The sequence below is a fragment of the Nelumbo nucifera genome, chromosome 1 (assembly GCF_055504915.1).
Source record: "Nelumbo nucifera cultivar China Antique chromosome 1, China Antique-T2T, whole genome shotgun sequence".
Lineage (NCBI taxonomy): Eukaryota > Viridiplantae > Streptophyta > Magnoliopsida > Proteales > Nelumbonaceae > Nelumbo > Nelumbo nucifera.
The window spans coordinates 69,502,173-69,523,209 of NC_142649.1; the positions used below are offsets into that span (position 1 = coordinate 69,502,173).

The following is a 21,037-nucleotide window of genomic DNA, read 5'->3' on the forward strand; positions in this document are numbered from 1 at the left end:
AAGGAAAAGACAAGTTGATATGCTGTCGACAGTGCCTCTCACGCAGGAATTGGGCGAATGCTTTATTAGAAATGCCAAACTTGGTGAGGAAGCCAACTGGGTCCACCCCTTTATCTTCACCGGTGGTATTTTTCTTCTTCGAAGCTCGTCCGGATTTCATCGGCCGCGGTTGCTCTGCTGCAGAACATCTCCATCTGCTGCGGTAAGCGATAGTTGCTCGTCCTCTTTTATGTGATTGATAAGAAAAAGAATGGCTGCTAAAAGGAAGAGATAGCAGGGTGGGCAGCGCAACTGTAGTAGCCATTTTGAAAGCTTCAGAGCTCTACCTGCTGACTGCTGTTGTTGCAGAGTGCAGAGAGCTTACTCGTTCACTCTCGTTTTGTCTGATGATAAGAGGCGGGTAGTCGTTCTTTCTTTCAAAAGCGAAGAATCGCTACGGAGCTTCGCTTTACATGTGCAACAAAAGAATATCTAGCATGGAGCAGGCCCATCAATCCATCATGGACTGATTGAGGCCTTCTGGGTCCCACCGCCGTGTGCATTTCCTGTCCATGAAAAATATAAGAAGGGGAAAATAAGCGAAAGGGGCTCGCCACATAAAATTTCCGGTCACCGCTCCTCACAGACAGTATTATTTACAAGTGGCTCCTGAGATGAGCCATCAAGGAGAGAGTGAAGAAGAGAGGCAGCAGATGGCCGCTCCAGCCATGGAGGGTGCGGCAGTGACTGCTCTACGTTCGGTTATGTTCCGAGTCCAACAGGCTGCCGAGAGGTCTGGCCGTAGGTCCGATCAGGTTAGAGTGATTGCCGTCAGCAAGACCAAGCCGGTGTCTCTCATTCGCCAGGTCTACGACGCTGGTCACCGCTGCTTCGGTGAAAATTACGTTCAAGAGATCATCGAAAAAGCACCCCAGGTCTTCTTCCTCTACATTTCATCTCTCCTTAGCAGGACCTTCGAGTTTATTTGCAAAGGTTGCTGTTCAAGCAATTTAACCTTGAAATTAAATGGCCTTCAAAAAAAAAACCTTGAAATTAAATGGTTACTATCTGAGTGGTGACTTTACCCCTAAAACGAACCGGTTATTAATTAATTGATGATTTATTTATTTATTCATTCATTCATTTAACAACACGCTGAAGGAAATCGTTGAACTTGGTAACTGTTCGACTTGGTGCAGCTTCCAGACGATATCGAATGGCATTTTATTGGACACATGCAGAGCAACAAAGTAAAATCGCTTCTTGGTATGTTTCAAATTATCTTTTTTTTTTCCTTCTTTTTCTTAATTGATGGGTTTATTTGATTTCTTTGTGTGAATGATCGCCAAGCGCCTTGTCTTGTGTTGTAATCCCGCTGTGCTAGCTGCAAAATCCGATCCTTCAAGTGGCAGATTGATTCAAATACCATGTTTTGCAAATTTCATGTGTCTTTCTTATAAGCTGTTGGATACGTTGCAATCTCATCGTAGTGGATGTTGAATTATTTTATATATATATATATATATATCATTTAATTGAGTGAGAATAAAAGGTGTATATGGGAGGATGTAAAACATTGAGGAGTAAGCTATCACTATAAATAAAAGGTCGTCAACTAATACTAACTTTTCCTCTCTCAGAAACCGCCTCAGTGTAGATTGGAAAGGGTTCAGGTTGTGTCTGATCTTGTTGAGGTAATATGTTAATCCCCACGAGTCTGATAGACTAGAGGTAATGATGGCTGCATCATTTTAGCTATCCTTGACCTGGTTAGCGAGGCCATGACTTCTGCTTCAGACGGTATTACCTAAAGAACAGCTGTCAAAATAGAGAGTAATGAGTAATCTGATCCTAGTGGGACCAAGGTTCTAAAGGGCGTATTGGCTTGTGTTGGTACAATTTTTTTAGTTTTATTTATTTTTTTTGAAACCGGTTCAGAGGGGTCAGTTTAAGGCCTGGCTGCCCTCTGAACTGGTGGCTGACCCGATACAACCCCTGGAGGAGCGTATCGGTAAGCCATCGGCGCAATACATATCAGCCGATACAGGCTGATACGTATCGATACTTTGAACCTTAAGTGGGACTGATATTGGAGGATCAGATTAATGGATTGCCTTTGGAGAGGAGTGGAGAACCTACACCAAGTTTCTTTGCATAATATTGATAACTTCCTTGAAAATGAGGATCCAGAGTGGTCTATATATAGGAATCAGCTTCGAAAGCACTTAAAAAGATGCCATCTTGAATCCAAAAATCCAGTTGTTTCTCTCCTCCCAACCTTTCTACTCCCCAAGGGTAAGATTCCATGTGTAATGGCCAATAAAGTTTCACCCTAGAACCCACTGCAATTGATCTCTACTGATAGAGGTCTTTGATGCTTCCTGGAGTTAACACTTCCAACTCTATCAGATCAAGGAAGAAGTGCCAACTGCCAAATCATACTGGTTTCTCAGCTGTGAACTAAGAGATGTGGAGATGTCTCATGGCTCTGGGGCACATATCCTAACTTATAGCCTTATAGGGAGATGGGAAATGCTGATGGTATATTCTTACTCTTACACAATCAATCACAGGTATCGATTTTCCTTCTAGTGTCCTCCCAGATGAAAGTGCACTCTTAGTGGAACAAAAGCGAGCTAAAGCCTTGGAGAGTTGGAGTATGAAAATCTTGAATATTGGGATTAGATACTAGTGAAGCAAAGGAAGACTTAATTGTAAAGCTACCATATGAGTGTGATGTTCAAATTTTAGAATCAGCTTTGAATGGGTAAGTTAAACCTCCTTAAGGATACCAGGGAAGCAATGCACTTCTTCAATCTCAGTGGTTCTTGAGAAAGTGGACACCAGCTACGGTCCCCCCTTTCCTGGTAGAGTAGATAACTGGAAAATACAAAGGGATGGAAGATAATAAAGGTTAGCTCTCCAGTGATTAACCCAAAATCTAATTTTTTTAACCATTATTCAAACCAAATCAAATAATCTGAACAAATGTAAGTTTTGAGAATGCCTTCCAAGGGCTAAGCAGAGGAAATTGATGCAAGTTAAGGTTTATGTCCCACCCATCTATCCGAGTCAGCTGTCCAATATTTACTTCAGATACTGGTTATGCATATGCTTGACTGCTCACTTGGAGATTTACATGTTAAAACTGCACTATTTCAAACACATGGTTGAGGCCCAAAACCCCTTCTTTGGTTTTCCAACTTCTTTCAGTTGAATAGATTGTTAGGTTTCTCCCCTCCCTCTCAAAGAGAAAGTTTCTCTGAATTTGCTTTGTGAGCTCCTTCACCTCTGCTAGAAACTGGAACTCTGAAAGGAAATGCACTAGGAGATTGGCTGGTGCAGCTGTAACCAATGTAAAAACCCTCCTTTAGAAATGTTGTTTACTTTCCAGGTTGCAAATCTTTTCTCTCACATATTGATAACCAAATCCCAAAAAGAAAAGTTTCCATCCAATGGCATTTGGCATGCTTAACAACCTACACTGACACTACATAGGAACACCAAAATCTCTGATCTTATAAAACCGCTCACTTGCTATCCTGCCTTTGAATGTGTCAATCAACCTTCCGGTGTATTTTCTGCCTACCTTTAAGCTTCCTGCCAAGGTTGCCAATAAGTTAGAAAAGCTCATGAGAGATTTCCTGTGGGAACCGGGTGACTCTAAAATGGACCATTTAGTGAAGTGGGAAGTAGTTTTTAGGAAAAAGGAAGCGGGGGGTCTAGGCATTGGCAATATCAGATTAAGAAATGTAACTTTGTTAGTAAAGTGGTTGTGGAGATTTCCTTTGGAGCAGGACAGTTTGTGGCACTTGGTGGTGAAAAGTATTCACGGGATGGCAGCTAATGGATGGGATGCTGGCGTCGACCTTAGGGCTTCTCATTTCTCCCCTTGGAAAGCAATTGCTGGAGTCTTGCCTTCCTTTCAGCCTTTCATCAGATTTGATGTGTGCTCAGGTAATAAAATTCTGTTTTGGGAGGACCTTTGGCTTGGGAACACCCCCCCTTAAGGATATATTCCCAGTAATGTATTCTCTTTCCCTAAATAAATTCAAAATCATCTCCTCATTTCGTGTGTTTGAGGGGACTTGGGATTTGGGTTTGAGAAGAGGGTTGAGGGATTCAGACTTGGCTCCTGCAGATGAGTTATTCACTGTGTTGAATTCATTTTTCCTAGATCTTTCCTACCCAGATAGTAGAATTTGGAAAGAGTCCTCTTCAGGGACTTTCTCTTGTTCATCTTTTTTCGACGCCTTAGTTCAGTCTTCTTTTGTGTCTATCTTTTTTCAACACCTTACTTCAAAGAAAAAAGGCCAGACTGGAGCCTTTCCCCACATGTCTATTACCTTTACTTAAGAAATGGTGAGGCAGCGACTTATCTTTTGATTTCTTGTCCTTTTGCTTATTATTTGTGGGATTGGTTCTCTTCTTTGTTTGGTTACAGATGGAACCCCCCCCCCCGGGTGTGCTGAACCTTTTTGACAACCAAGGAAAAAAGGGACAGGGTAATGTGGAGAATAACAAGAACAGCCATCCTAAGTGTTGTATCGGGTCAGCCACTGGTTCAGAGGGTAGCCAGGCCTTAAATCGACCCCTTTGAACCGGTTTCGAAAAAAATAAATAAAACTAAAAAAATGTACCGATACAGGCCAATACGCTGGTAGGGCATATCGGCCTGTGTCGATATTTAGAACCTTGGAAGAGAAACAATAGGATCTTCCTAAGGCAAGAAAAATCCAAGGAAGCACTTGTGGAGGTTGTCACCATCAAGGTTATGCACTGGCTGAACATACATCATCTCTTCAAGGACTTCTCCTCAACTGACTTAATTAGAAATTGGAGTGCTATAGCTGTATCCTCGCCTTCCTCCCCTGTGGTACAAGAATGTTGGGTACTACTGCCTCAGTTCAGGGTGAAGCTAAACTTTGATGAAAGCTCCTTGGGTAATCCAGGTCAGTCGGGAGTTGGGGGTGTGTACAGAAATGAGGAAGGAAAAGTCTTGGTCCTTTACTTGGGCCTAATTGGGGTGGGAGATTCATTAAGGGCAGAAGTGATGGCCTTACTTCAAGGTTTGAAACTGGTGAAACAATGGGGAATGCAGCAATTAGAAGTGGAAGGAGACTCCAATCTGGTAATAGGGTGGATGCAAGCTGGAAACCTGGGAGTGTGGTCTCTTAGACAACCTCTAATAGAGATTATTAGGTTAGCAAGGGAGATTGGGGTGCATTTTAAATTGGTAAGAAGGTCAGCAAATGGAATGGCTTAAGGTTCAAAGTATTGATACGTATCGGCCGATATGTATCATGCCGATGGCTTACCGATACGCCCCTTCAGGGGTTGTATCGGGTCAGCCACCTGTTCAGAGGGTAGCCAGGCCTTAAACCGACCCCTCTGAACCAGTTTCAAAAAAAAACACTAAAAGAAAATGTACCGACACAGGCCGATACGTTGGTAGGGTGTATCGGCCCATGTCGATATTTAGAACCTTGGAATGACTGACACTTTAGCTAAGCAAGGAGTTACTAGGGAGGCTTTGTTTTGGGCCTGTTTGTAAGTTTTTGATTTTCTTTTTCCATCCATTTTGTGGGTGGTAAGCCTGTAATATTTTCAATTCTCTAATGAAAGTTACCATTTCCTATAAAAAAAAAAGTGTCAATCAACCTTTTAGCCTATTTTATTGATGACATTGGACATCATATTCATTCATATTCTGAGAAGAGTAAAAATGAATTGGCTCATATACACACACATTTTGCAGGGAGGGGCATGATAATGGTTACATGAATGCATATCAGAATTCAACATTCTTACTCTGAGATGCTTTCTTGGCTATCCTTTTACCTCTGCACCATTTTTTCCTTAAAATTATTTGGCTATATGTTTCTCATATGTGTTATGAATCAGAAATGCCCGAGTTGCATCAGAGTGATTCATAAATCATTTATTTATGTTTCCCTTGTTTTGGGATAACTATTTTATGGAGCCTGTTCTGTCTATCTTGTTTTGCCTCATATCGTCCTTGTAATTGAGTGAGGATTATGACGAATATGAAGGCTTCACTTACTATAATTTTTATTGTTATTATTATGCAGCCGGTGTTCCAAATCTTACCATGGTTGAGAGTGTGGATGATGAGAAGGTAAATACCTATTTCAGTATCTAGTATATTTATATTTCTATAAAAGCTATAGTATGTTGGGCTTCTCAGAAAGTCAGCATTAGAGGATTCTTCCAGAAGTACCATGTCACTGCTTGGGTCTGAAGAACATTTAGAATATTTCCCCTTTTATGGACAAGGAAATTAGGTAACTATATTCCATAATTGCTTAATCTGGAAGGGATGGATGATTGAAATTTATGGTCTGTCAATTGGTAAGGGGCCTTTGAGAAGACATTAATTATAATTTAGAATATAAAGGTACTCTGCTATTGAAACAAGATAAGAGTACTAAAAAGCTATGATGATTTTAAAGGGTCAAATATTCTTTTGATTTTTTTTTTTTGATAAAATGGCCATCCCATTTTCTCTTGGAAAAAATGGGAAAGTTTTTAAAAGAACTTCCATCAAAGCTATTATTAGAAGAATTTAGAGAAATCTGGTTTCATGCCCCACAATCTTGACAGAACTTTAAGGTTTGAAAGTGCCAGTGGGAAAAGTCATTTTCTTCAATTTTTCTTTTGATGTATAACAAATATACCACCTTGTAGCTTTATACCTTTATATGGATATGCATGGTTTATTCTCATTAGCCGGGTAAAGAAGTTGATGTTTGAGCATTTTTCCCTTCTTTTTCTGAAATATATTGATGCAATACTTTATCATTTATTAAAACAAAGGTATTTCAAATTTTCAGTGAGCTAGCAACACCATCCTCAACCCAATAGGTGCTGATTTGCAAGTTAAATCACCTTACCACAGAAAGAGTGATAGAATGACCTTGTATTATGTATGGGAATTTTCTCCATTCATTCACCATCAGGTTCATCACTCACTACCAGACGTTACTCCTCTTTGTTCTGTAGATTGCTAATCATCTTGATCGTGTGGTAGCAAGCATTGGAAGAAAGCCTCTCAAGGTTTTGGTTCAAGTCAATACCAGTGGGGAAGCATGTGAGTTAAAAGGAAAACTTCACCATTAATTCCAGATAGATGTTCACTTAGGCTAAAGAATGATAACTATTGTTGGTCATAATAAAAAGTTGGATAACATTCTTATTTTTATCTATTTTGTTTGTGCTATACAACGATGCTTAGCCCTAATGATGCAGTTGTGAACATGAAGTCATGAACATATTCAATAATGAGTACTGTCTTTTTATTTTGATAAAATGTTTTGTTGATATGTTTCTTTTTTGCCTTTCACTTGCTTTGGTTCCAACATTCACAAAGTAAGCATGAACTTGTCGTATTTTTTCTTGAAAGAAGGTAAAGTATGATTATATTAATAACTGGTCCTGTGTACAATGAGAAACTGTACAAAAAAGGACCTAATGGCATCTTTGAATCCAGTATGTATTGACATCCAGCTCCTAATGGCATCTATGGCTGAATTGATGACCTCGGCTTCAGAAGTGGCTTTCTGATCAAACAATCTCTGTTTCTTTCTGACCATACAGCCCAGAGTACTGCTGGAAGAACAGAGGCCCAGCAAAGTCTTCCTTTTTTGGAAAGTCCAGAAATCTGCCATTCTTCCAAAAGAGCTTTAACCGATGCTGGTATGCACCAATTCAAATTCAGAGATTTCAAGAAGTGGCTCCATACTGCAGCACTAAACTTAGAGTAAAGGAAACTATGTCCAACAAACTCCACCTCCTCATTGCATAAACAACACCTGAGATCTGGAATGTACATTCCTTTTTTTATCAACATTTCATTAGACAAGCATCTCCCCAAAGCTGCAACCCAAACAAAGAACTTAATTTTTGAAGGAGCTAGATTCCCCCAAATGGCCTGACTAGGAAAAGGAGCTTCACTCCTCCCCACTAGCTTATAATAGAATGATTTAACTGTGAAGACTCCAGTTTTGGTCCCTTTCCAGAATTTTGCATCTTGGTAGTGGAGATTTAGATGCTGGCTTTGTAACAGAGAGAGAAGATCAGCAACCTGCTGAATTTCCCAGCCACTGAAGCTCCTTCTAAAGGAAGGAGTCCAACACATGCTATTCTCCTGAAGCCTGAATAATCTGCTGCTAAGGCTTCTTTCGTCTGAGGCCACATTGTATAAGTCAAACTTTTGAAGTTTCCTTTTACTGATCCATTTAATAATATTGAAAACCTTGGAGTGGAGATGCAGACTTCCATTTTGAACCAAAATGCATCCTTTCCAACAAATAGTCCAAGAATGCCCAGTTAACATGATCGTAGGCTTTTTCTAAGTCAATTTTTCAAATCAGACCATTCCTCCCATTTCTTAACCTGGAATCGATTAGTTCATTTGCAATAAGAACTTCATCATGTATTTGTTTATTATGTACAAAAGCACTTTGGTGTGGTGAAATCAGAGAGTCCATCACAGCTGTTAGCCTAGTTGCCAGAACTTTGGCTAAGATTTTGTATACACTACCAATCAAGCTTAATGGCCTAAAGTCCTTCATCTCTTTAGCTCCACTTATCTTAGGGATTAGAGATAGGAAAGTAGCATTCGGACTGCTCTCTAAAGCAGCCAATTCATGAAACTCCTCCAATACTTTCAACAATTCTGTTTTGATTAGTTCCCAGAATTTCTTGTAGAAAAGGATAGTAAATCCATCTGGTCCAGGGGCCTTTTCCCCTTCCAAACTGTCAATAGCCTCCTTAACTTCTCTTTCCAAAAAAGGTTTTTCTAAATCCATGGCCTGCTGAGAATGTCAAACTGTATACCATTCAGCTTAGGTCTTCGGTTGCAAGGTTTACTGAAAAGATTTTTGAAGAAGGATTCACAAGCTTCAGCAATATCTTTTTCTTGAGACAGTCTTATCTCCCACCTCCAGTTGATTTATGGAATTTAGCCTTCTTCTAGCATTAGCTAGCTTATGAAAGAAAGCTGAATTGCTGTCTCCTGCTTTTAGCCACATAGCCCTTGACCTTTGACTCCATTTAATTTCGTTTTGGTAAGCTAAGGATTCATAATCCTTCTTTGCCCCTGCCATTCTCCTTCTCTTGTCCTCATTCAAAGGTCCGGTTTCCTCCTCTGCGTCCAAATCAGCAATTAATTTCAAACAAAAGTCCTTTTTCTCCTCATCTTTCCATGACTTTTCTTTCTGCCACTGTTTTAGTTTAGTTTTCAGCCACTGTAGTTTTTTGAAAAACACATGGCTAGCTGTGCCTTCAAAAGATCTTTCAGCCCATCACTGCTGAATATTTGAAACCAGCTCCTCTGAGTCCAGCCAGCAATGTTCAAGTCTAAAGGGGGGTGAAACTTTCCTCAAACCACCTGTGTCTAGTAGAAGTGGAATATGGTCAAAGACAAACCTTGGAAGGGCTTCCTGTTTTGAATTGGGGAAGGCATCTTCCCATTCCGTAGAGATCAAGAATCTGTCTAGCCTTACTAATGAAGGCCTTTCTTGATTATTGATTCAGGTGTACCTAGCTCCAGAGAGGGGCAAACTAATTAGCTCCCAATTTGAATAAAATCCTTAAAATGTCTCATGCCTTTATTTCTCCTTTTACAACCTTTCTTGTCTTCTGGGTCGACTATGGCATTGAAATCCCCCCCTATCACCCAAGGGTCTCCCCACTCTCTTCTAATTGAGTTCAGTTCTTCCCAGAAAGCTTCTTTCAGTCTAGAATCCACCGGCCCATGCACCCCTGTTACCAATAACTGAAAGTTCTTTACTTCCCACAGAAGTTTGACTGAGATGGAAAACAAACCAATCCTCTTGTCCGAGAGTTTAAAGGCACTATTATTCCACATTAAGACTACTCCACCAGTAGTATTCACCGCTGGAAGTTCAACCCAATCAACTGGGTCAAAACCCCAAACACTCCTCACCTCTCTGAAAGTCAATTTCTGTAACTTAGTTTCCTGCAAAAGTAGGATATCATGCTTTCTGTCTTTTATAAAACCCCCAATAACCATCCTTCGTCTGCCTGAGCACAAGCCTCTAACATTCCAAGATAGGATTTTAATTCTCTCCATTTGATAATTTTTATAATTTCCTATTATGTCTCGCACTTCCTGCAGATTCATTTAAGCCCCAGGCTAGTCTCAACAATTCTTTTGACTGCCTCCTGTTCTTTTTTCCTTTTTCCAACAAAAATCTGTTTTCAATAGCAACCAGCAGCGCTTTCATTTCCTCTTCTAGTCCTTTGAAAGAAACCCCCAGAAAATCCCCAAAACTCAGAAACTTAGAAAGAACCCAATTTGAAATTTCATTTTCTTCTGCGTACCTTAGGTTTACTGGTTGAGGTTGGATCTGAGAGCAATCCTCAGCTGGTAGGAGCACTGCGAGAGGTTCTGGATCGTGCTGCATTTGTGGTTGAACTAATGGTGGAAAGGCTTCTTTTTCTCCAAAGTCTACCACGGTTGTAGCTACAATCGCCAATCTATTTTGTTCTTCCAGACTCAACATCATGCCCTTTTCCTTCTCTTCTTAACCTCTGACTGCATCTAAGAAAGACTTGGCTTGAACAGGATCTTTCAGAATAATTGAGCTTTCCCTTGCCTTTTCTAGTGGAACCTACTTCTTCACCAGCATCGCCCGAACCTGAGAGGGTGTTCTCAGACATTGTATTGCAGATTCTCTCACTGTCGCATTGATAAGCTGCGTTCCATTTCTCCTGATAGCTTGAGCCTTCTCCATCAAAAACAGTACCTTCAGACTCTGAGGAGGACGGAGCCGAATCATCATTTTGGGTTAACCCTTTTCCTTTGGGCCAGGGTTAAAAGAAGGGGCGGGCTTGTCCTTACTCCTGAAATCGCGGGTTTCAAAGCCCCACTCCTGTGTAGTTTTTTAGCCGGTCCGCAACTGCATCTGCCAGCTTATCTACTAAGGCCATGTCGGCAGATTTCAAATTAAAGGGATTTGAAATTTGAAATCGGCCCGGAATTGTCCTTTTTTCTTTGTCAGGCACGCGAAAATCCTGACCATAGGATCTGTTTGATGGTCTACGGCTAGGATTTCGTCTTCCTCCTAACCTCTGGCGAGTTCTGAGATTTGCTGGTTACCAGTAGTGCAGACTAGAATAGTCTCCATGTCTTCCTTCTCCGAGCGTTCAATGACTGACCGTACTTCTTCCTCAGCTGATTTCCCTGTTAAAATCTGAGCAATGTTTTAAAACGCGGAGGCGTGACGCGAGACGTTCCACTACCTAGAGGCGTGAGGCATAGTTCAGAACACAAGAGGCATAAGCCTCCTTAAGAGGAGGGGGGTTAGGAGGAGGATGAAGAGGAAGGGGGGATCTCATTTTTTCTTTATTTTTAATAAAAATCTTTTATATTAAGAAGAATAAAGATGCATAACATTAGTTGAAAGGGGGCGGGGAGTTCGCCCCCCAGCCGAAGGGGCAGGGGGCAAACCACTTTCTTTCCCCTTATCTTTTCTTCCCTTCCCTTCTCTTTCCTTTTCTCTTTTTTTCTTCTCTTTCTTTTTCTTTCCCTTCCCTTTCTTTTCCTTTCCTTCCTTTTTTTTCTTTTTTCTTTTTTTTTTGTCTTTTTATATCAGATGTGCACGAGGCATACACCTCTAGCATGCCTCATGAAAAAAGCGCAAGAGGCGTATGCCTCAGAGGTGTCAGCACCTCTGGCATACGCCTCAGGGCGTTTTGGGAGCGCCTCGACTGGAGGTGCGCCTCCAGGTGTACACCACCCACGCCTTTTAAAATACTGAATCTGAGAGATGAAGTCCATGCCTATTGAGACTGCACCTTTGTAATCCGTTCTGGGCTATCATTTTTTCAGCTTTGATTTCAGGCCAGATCGTAACTACATACATCGTCTCACCAACCACTATGTTAATTGTTTGTGGAGGCAGCCCCATCCATCGAACCTTTATTCTCATACATTCAAAAGATTCCCTGAAAACCTTTGAGTCAACCACTACCATAAAACCCCCACACAGATCTCTGATCTTCTGTCCAATTTCGTTATTCCACAAATGTACCGGGAGACCGAAGACTCTAATCCATAAATGGCCTTGCATATCCTCTTTTTTCTGTCAAACCCCGATGGACTCTTTCCAGGGCTCTAAGTGTAAAAGTGCTCCCTTGAAACACCTTGCACCAGTATTCAAAATTCTTTGAGCTTCTTCCTTAGAGGTCAGAAAGAACAACCATTTTTCTCCATTCAGACACCTCACATCGAAACCCTGATTACAATTCCACACTCTTGAAGACCAGGATCGTACTTCATCTAGATCAAGGTCTTTCCAGTTGAAACTTCCTACCAGACAAGATTGCAAAAAGTCTGATTGTTCCAATGTGCTTTTACTATCCAGATCCAAGAAAAAGGGTCCGAAGCTGGTTTTGATTAGCACTTCCCCCTGGGAAGGCCAAAGCTGTAGCATCGAAGGCCTTCTCAGTCCTTGAAATCCTCTTTCTCACTGAGGGTTTCTTAGCAAACAACAGTGACCCCACTGATTACGCCTTTTTTTGGCCAAAGTGCAACGAGGCCCGGGGACCCCGTTGACTCCGGTTAACTGCTGCCATTCCAGTCACATCAGTAAAGTTATCTGTTACTTCTTGCCTCTACCTCTCCTGTTACTTCTTCATGTTACTTCTCACAGTAAGCTTTCTCTGCCTATGGATGTATTTCATGGAATTCCATGAATAATTAGTTTGAAATTGGAAATGGAGTAAACTGTAATACCATATATGACAATGTATTCATCCATTTATTTATTGTTAGCATAGGGGTATTTCTGTCTTTATACCTTGATTGATGTTGCTGATATGTAATGTTGTGTTGAAACATGTGCTCTTAACTTAAGTAAGGGCACATAGGTCTTTTCAGTTATGTTTTAATAATAATATAAATACTTACTGGCCGACTTGGAGAAGTCAAGTTGACTATTTCAGTTCGAACCAGAATTCTCTCTTTCTCTCTTTCTCTCTTTCTTTATCACTTTTTCTTCTTCTACATAACTGAACTCAGTCAGGCCGAACTCTAAGGCAGACCTGAATTTTAACATGGTATCAGAGCTAGGTTAAATCCGCCTTGATTTCTGCTTGCCTAGGGTTCATTCTCTGTGCACCCTATCTAGGGTTTTCCTCTTTTTTTTTTGTGTTCGATTGGAGATAAGGGAAAGGGCTGAAAAGGAGTGATCGCCCTCTTCCCTTGGGGGTCTCTATGCCTCCAATCAGGTCGTATGTGGTCGGTTGCTGTGATTTCTGAGATCGCCCTCTCCTAGTAGAGGAAGAATAGAGTTCATTCTCTGTGCACCCTATCTAGGGTTTTCCTCTTTTTTTTTTCTATGTTCGATTGGAGATAAGGGAAAGGGCTAAAAAGGAGTGATCGCCCTCTTCCCTTGGGGGTCTCTATGCCTCCAGTCAGGTCATATGTGGTCGGTTGCTATGATTTCTGAGATCGCCCTCTCCTAGTAGAGGAAGAATAGAGGGCCGAACTGTGTGTGGCTGTTGTGTGTGGACTGCTCTCCTGCTCGCATGGGTGTTACTTCAGCGATAAGGTAAGAGATTTCAGTGCATGATATCTGTTATGGATTAAATAGGTGTGTTTCAGACCATTTGCTAGGGTTTCTTTGTGCATTTTGAAGAAAGAGATATGATCATATAGTGGTGAGATTTCAGGTAGTTGTAGGAGTAGGGTTTGTGGTGTGAGCACACTTTTCAGCAACAACAAGTGCTGAAATCAGTGTGACAGGTGTAATTTAGGGTTTGTGGTGTAAAGAGCACACATTCCAGCAACAATTAGTGTTGCAATCAGTGTGACAGGTGTGACCTAGTGGTGTGTAGTGTGCAGATCTCAGTGATAATAGAATTCAGCAAGTGTGCAGAATTGGTGATAACATAATGGGAGACAATAATGATTATAAACCTAGTGTGATGGTGCCTACAGACTACCTGAATGTTCAGATGACCTTCATTAAGTTAAATGGAGAGAATTATGTGCCTTGGGCTAAATCCATTGAAGTCTTTCTGAAGGCAAAGAAGAAGGTAAAACACATCAGAGAGGAGAAACCCTCCTCTGACTCTCACGAGTATGAAGACTGGGAGCAAGAGGACGCTCAGATCATCACATGGTTGTGGAACAGTATGGAACCCAGGATTAGTGTGAACTTCATGTTCCTTGATACTGCCAAAGATGTGTGGGACCATGCGAAGAAATTGTATTCGGGGCAGGACAATACAACTAGAGTTTATCAGCTTTATCAAGAGTACTTTAATCTGCAACAGGGCAATCAGAGTCTTGAGGAGTACTATGCCAACATGAGGAACATACGTAATGAGTTGAATGTCTATCATCCTCTCACTTCTGATGTCAAGATTCAGCAACAACAGAGAGAGCAGCTTGATGTGACTAGATTTTTGGTGGGACTAAAGTCTGAATATGAACCAGTACGGGCTTAGATATTAGGGGGATTAGCTCTTCCGTCCCTAGAAGAGGTTTTTGCTCGACTTCGGAGGATTTCTATCGGATCTACTGAGAACTCTAATATCTCAGATAGATCTGCCTTTGCTGCATCGAGAGGCCGTGGTGGTAGAGGTGGAGCTCGAGGAGCTCAATCTGGCCGTGGTGTTGGTAGTGGTTCTGCATATGGCCGAAGTGGCAATGGTGGGTCTACTTATAATCGTGGTGGTGGTCGTACTGGGAGCAGAGATTCAAGGGGAGCCCGTGGTAGAGGACGTATCTCAGGCTCGAGGAAGTGCACTCATTGTGGTATGGATGGACATACCATCAACTATTGTTATGACTTACATGGTCCTCCCTCAACCTGGGCCAATCATGCCGCGACCGGTGACTCAAGTTCCAGCTTTAGACAGGAGAATCATTCATCTGACCAGTTGCCTCCTACATCCACAGATGGTCCCATGAAGGAGATGGTGAGTGTTCCCCGTGATGAATATGAGAGGTTTATCCAATCACAGCAAAACACGGCGACTTTTGCTCACTCAGGTATGGTTTGTCTGGCATCTACACCCAATCCCTGGATCATTGACTCTGGAGCCTCCGATCACATGATTGGAACTCTAGGTGTGTTTTCCTCCTTATCTCATTGCTCAACATCACAATCTGTCACCCTTGCTAATGGTTCCACATCCTCAATTTGTGGTGTTGGTAATGTTGACCTAGATCTTGTATCCCTCTCATCAGTTCTGTATGTTCCTAAATTGCCTTTTAACTTTATGTCTGTTAGTAAGCTAACCAAATCACTTAACTGCTCCATTACCTTTTATCCTTCCATGTGTGTCTTTCAGGATCTCAAGACGGAGATGAAGACTGGTGGAGGGCATGAAGCAGGTGGACTGTATTATTTTGACGGTGGTGGTGGTAGAACTTCAATAGCTTTCCAGTCATCTCTTTCTCCTCTCCAGTGGCACTGCCGATTTGGTCATCCGTCGCTCAAAGTCTTGAAGTCCTTGGTTTCGTCCTTGAGTCAGCTTTCTGTTTTGGATTGTGAGTCGTGTCAGTTTGGGAAACACCATCGTGTTCCCTTTAGTTCTAGGTTTGATAACTGTGTGTCGAGTCCTTTTTCTTTAGTTCATTTAGATGTTTGGGGTCCTTATAAAGTAATGTCATATAATGGATACAGATATTTTGTCATTTTTGTGGATGATTTTTCAAGGATGACGTGGCTCTATTTAATGAAAGAAAGAAGTGAATTGTTTACCATTTTTCAAAAATTTTATGCTGAAATTCGTAACCAATTTGGTACCCACATCAAAGTTTTTCGTTCTGATAATGGCCGCGAATATTTATCCTCATCATTTCAGGAATACCTGGACCAACACGGCATTATACATCAGACCTCGTGTACCTACACCCCACAACAAAACGGGGTGGCTGAGAGAAAGAATCACCATCTCCTTGAAACAGCAAGATCCCTAATGTATCACATACATGTTCCCAAACCTTTTTGGAGTGATGCAGTGCTTACCTCTTGTTTTCTGATTAATCGGATGCCCACGTTCATCCTTGATGGTTAGTCTCCGTTTCAGGTCTTGTTTCCCACTTTGTCTCCGTTCGCTCTTACGCCGAGAGTTTTTGGGTGTGTCTGTTTTGTCCATAATTTGGGTCCCGGGAATGACAAGTTTGATGCCCATTCTCTCAAGTGCATCTTCCTTGGCTATTCTCGGACCCAGAAAGGGTATAGGTGTTACCATCCTGGTTCTTAACGGTCCTTTGTGTGTGTTGATGTCATTTTGTTTGAGTCTACTCCGTTCTTTTTGGGGTCTGGCGATGCTTCTTCCTCCTCATCACCTCCTCTTCCACTTCCCGTTGTCGATCCTCCTCCCTTTGTTCCAGTCGTGACCAAATCCTTGCCTCCGGTGCCACCACCTGTTGAACGCCCACCTATCCGTCATGTGTATACACATCGCCCACGTGCACCAGCTACTACTCCTCCGGCTACATCTCCGTTGACGGATCCGGCACCAGACCCCCACTTAGCATCTGAGATTGATCTACCCATTGCTTTGCGGAAAGGTAAACGTACTTGCACCCTTCATCCCATTTCTAATTATGTTTCTTTTACTCACCTTTCCGCTTCCCATCGCTAGTTTGTTACCTTGTTATCATCAGTTATTGTTCCTAAAGATGTCCAGGAAGCCCTTGCCTCTCCAGAGTGGTGCCGTGCCATGGAAGAAGAACTCTCAGCCCTTCATCATAATCATACTTGGGACCTCACTGCTCTTCCTCCTGGGAAGCAAGTTGTTGGTTGTAAGTGGGTTTATACGGTTAAGTATCTGCCTGATGGTAGTGTTGAACGCCTGAAAGCGCGATTAGTTGCAAAAGGGTACTCCCAAACCTATGGCATTGACTACACAAAGACCTTCTCACCGGTTGCTAAGTTAGGGTCAGTTCGTGTTGTGATCTCTCTTGCAGCCATGTATGAGTGGCCACTATATCAGCTTGATATCAAGAATGCCTTTTTGCATGGTGACTTACTTGAGGAGGTATACATGGAGCAACCTCCAGGGTTTGTTGCTCAGGGGGAGGATGGTAAGGTGTGCAGACTAAGGAAGGTTATATATGGGCTTAAACAGTCTCCTCGAGCATGGTTTGGTAGGTTCAGTGAGGTGGTAAAGAAGTTTGGCACGAAACAGTGCAAAGTTGACCATTTTGTATTTAGTCATGACTCTCCGGGAGGAAAAATACTGTTGGTGGTGTATGTAGATGATATTGTTATTACTGGGAATGATAACATTGGTATTGACAGGTTGAAGACTTATCTGCAGGATCACCTTCAGACAAAGGATTTGGGTAAACTGAAATACTTCTTGGGGATAGAGGTAGCGAGATCCAAGTATGGGATTAACCTGTGCCAGAGGAAGTATGTGCTTGATTTGCTGGAAGAAACATGTTTGTTGGGTGCCAAACCAGCTGAAACACCCATGGGCACAAATACCAAGCTAAGCAGTGATATGGGTGAAGTGTTTGAAGACCCTGGCAGATACCGACGACTTGTGGGCAAACTGAACTACCTAACCATTACCAGACCAGACATCTCATTTGCAGTTAGTGTGGTAAGTCAGTTCATGCAAAAACCTCTGATTCCTCATTGGAATGCGGTTCTGAGAATTGTGAAATATCTAAAAGGGGCCCCGGGTTGCAGTCTGATATACAAGAGTGGGGGAAAACTTGAAATAGAAGGGTTTTCTGATGCTGATTGGGCCGGTTCTATGTCTGATAGGCGGTCTACTACAGGCTATTGCACGTTTTTGGGAGGTAACCTGGTGACATGGAAAAGTAAGAAGCAGACGGTTGTGGCAAGAAGCAGTGCAAAAGCAAAATATAGGGCTATGGCGCATACCGCTTGTGAATTAGTGTGGCTAAGGAACCTTCTACAGGAAGTAGGGTACAACATTAACACTCCAATGAAGCTCTATTGTGATAATCAGGCTGTAGTTCATATCTCCTCTAATCAAGTGTTTCATGAAAGAACCAAGCACATTGAGGTTGACTGTCACTTTGTGAGGGAGAAGGTGCTGAATGGAGAGCTAGACACTACACATGTTAATACAGGAAACCAGTGGGCTGACTTATTTACAAAAGGCTTGAGTCGGGGAAGAGTGGACTACATATGTAACAATCTGGGAGTATATGATATATACTCACTAGCTTGAGGGGGAGTGTTAGCGTAGGCGTATTTCTGTCTTTATACCTTGATTGATGTTGCTGATCTGTAATGTTGTGTTGAAACATGTGCTCTTAACTTAAGTAAGGGCACATAGGTCTTTTCAGTTATGTTTTAATAATAATATAAATACTTACTGGCCGACTGGGAGAAGTCAAGTTGACTATTTCAGTTTGAACCAGAATTCTCTCTTTCTCTCTTTCTTTATCACTTTTTCTTCTTCTACATAACTGAACTCAGTCAGGCCGAACTCTAAGGCAGACCTGAATTTTAACATTTATCATTGTCCACATCATTGATAGGCCATGGCCAGAAAACCATACAGGTTGTTTAGCAATCTGACTTTCATTTCTTTGTCAGATTGTTAAATACCTATCAATGATGTGTTATAAATGGAGGTTTTCCTGATTTTTTTTTAGACAACAAAGTTCTATCTGTGATTTGACCCTAAGGTTGTTCAGTGCCAGCCAACTGATTGGATCAACTTCACTTTTCTGTCTGCCTATGAAGACAGAAATCTTGTTTGCATGTATTTATTAATTGTGAATATGTTTGTGTTTTACTTTTCTATGTAGCTGAACAAGGGACAGTAACCCTTAGCTTTTCTATTCTGAGGAAACCAGTTTTCTAGTCTTTAATCTTTGGCTCTAAGCACTGAAGGTTATTCTGTTTTTCTCCGTTTACCTCACTTGCATAAAAAATGCATGAGTCAATCAATTAATTGATCAGCAACATTATACTGCAGCAAAATCCGGTGTTGAACCATCAAGTTGTGTAGAACTTGCAAAACATGTTAAGCTTGGTTGCCCAAATCTCGAATTTTCAGGCCTAATGACAATAGGAATGCCGGACTACACATCAACACCAGAAAACTTTAGGGTAATAATTCTGGAATCTGCATTTTACTCAGTTTTAATACTTTATTGATATTTTAATTTTGTTAGTCTAATTGCTTGTTTATGTGGCGGTGAGACAGACATTGTCAAACTGCAGGATTGAGGTATGCAAAGCACTTGGAATAGCAGAGGAGCAATGTGAGTTGTCAATGGGAATGTCTGGTGACTTTGAGCAAGCAGTAAGAAATATCAATTTTAATTTTGAAACTTAAATACCAGCTAGTGGCTATAGCTTCTGATTTTCTTCCACTTTGTCAAACATAAAGGAAGATATTAATTAAAACGTGAATTTGAAAACAGATACTATCCTTACAGATCAGTTGCAATAGGTCTTGCTTTCTCAATATTAACATAATGTGATATTTTTATTACAAAGAGAAAGCATCAAAAGTATGAAATCTGAGATGTATAAAAAGAATATATGGATAAATTGTTAACTAGTCCCTGTCAGTCTCTCTCTACCCTTTAGTTTCCCATGGACTGCATGCTTGTATCATGATCTTTTTCCGTAATATTAGTAAAGCTTATCCTATTTGATCAGGGGGAAAAGGATCAGTTGTATAACATACTTTAATAGCTTCCTGAGGATTTTGACCCTCATTGAGTTAGATTGTTTCAATGAAAGCACTTTTGTCAACTATACCTGAATCAACATAAGATTAATTATTATCGAGCTAGAATAGAGTGAGCACTTGTGCAAACAAAACCATTTGACTCAACCATCAAATATGTTTGAGATTGGGGTTTGGTGTTAGCTGGTCTCCACTGAGGGTATATGGAAGGTGGGTCTGGGTGTTATTAGAGTTGAAAATGGTCTAGTCTTCTAGTGTGTCATGGACATGTGATTTGGTTCAATGCTGATGCCATTTTAACTGTATGGTTTTCTCAATGAATATCAGTCAGGGGCTAAGGATTGGGACTTTTTTTAATCTATTTTTGCAGATTGAAATGGGAAGTACCAATGTGAGAATAGGATCAACCATATTTGGACCACGGGAGTACCCAAAGAAACAGGCAAACTAAGCATGTTAGAAGTCTGATGCTCATCCCCAAAGAGTTACAGCATCTTCTTATCATTTTCTAGTTACTTTTCCTTTTGATAGCTCAAAATCATTTTCTAGTTACTTGTGCAGGAAGAGCATAGACCTCCAATATGACACATCAATCCGTATTCCATCATGTTTCAATCATATATATTTGTTGATGTCTTCTTTGCTTTTAGTTTTCATTTGCAAGGTTGATATAGGAATGGCATGTATTTTGTATTCTGATGAAAATCCTTTAATCCCAATATTCCTTATCTTTTTCCAAATGCTATATACTCTATGCATACTTTTGAAAAATTAGGTTCGCTTGTGAGTGATGAAATAGCCCCATACTATTTGGTTTAAGGTTACAACTATTCAATTAGTGAATGGGGGAGACTTTCTTTTCAGAAATCACTGGTGACAACATTACTCAGCTTGAAGAGAATTTGAAATGTGAAGTTTCCAAAGAGCTTTTAGAAAATTCAGACTTTATTCTTTCTTTTTGATTATGACATCTCAGGATTCGATTCATGTATTTAACACCATCCCTTGTTTGGTTCTTTTGTCCAAATAAAAACCATCAGTTTGAAATTTATGAACCACAATACCATAAGAGAAAAAAAAAATTATAAATCAAGCGGTTGTTAGGTAGAGTTCGGTTCATTGCCAAACATGAAGAGATGGTTCAGAAATCAAGACAGCCCTTCACATGGGGGATTATCTGGATTAACCATGCTATACACTTAAAATTTCCAGTCTTAATTAGTTTTTGTACCAAACATTCATTGGACTAGGGGTGTCAATTGGACCGTATTTGGTCCAATCCAATCTGGCCCAATGAGTCCATTATAAATGGACCAGGTCTGATTCAATCCAATGAACACTTTGGGCCATTTTGGACGGG

The 21,037-nt window shown here is 41.1% G+C and overlaps 2 protein-coding genes across 4 annotated transcripts in view; one reads left to right on the forward strand and one right to left on the reverse strand.

Annotated features, from left to right (window-relative positions):
* Window positions 1–304, reverse strand: part of EMB2729 (Alpha amylase family protein) — a 32,262-nt gene extending 31,958 nt beyond the window's left edge. For both annotated transcript variants that reach the window (XR_734669.2, XM_010254179.2), the window contains exon 1: window positions 36–304. Coding sequence is in view for 1 of the 2 variants with exons in the window: in XM_010254179.2 (XP_010252481.1) it covers window positions 36–304 (269 nt within the window). In the remaining variant the exon portion in view is untranslated. The remainder of the gene's footprint in view (window positions 1–35) is intronic.
* Window positions 141–20,417, forward strand: LOC104594058 (uncharacterized). Of its 2 annotated transcripts, XM_010254178.3 has the most exons (7): window positions 141–914; window positions 1,179–1,245; window positions 6,072–6,118; window positions 7,003–7,090; window positions 18,955–19,088; window positions 19,186–19,284; window positions 20,048–20,417. In XM_010254178.3, exons 1-7 carry the CDS (start codon window positions 654–656, stop codon window positions 20,126–20,128), a joined length of 777 nt encoding a protein of 258 aa, XP_010252480.1. In that variant the 5' UTR covers window positions 141–653; the 3' UTR covers window positions 20,129–20,417. The 2 variants fall into 2 exon arrangements, with proteins under 2 accessions (XP_010252480.1, XP_088758600.1); XM_088902474.1 differs by lacking the exons at window positions 18,955–19,088; window positions 19,186–19,284; window positions 20,048–20,417 and adding an exon at window positions 7,597–7,778 and having other exon boundaries at window positions 196–914.
* The last annotated feature ends 620 nt before the right edge of the window (window positions 20,418–21,037 follow it).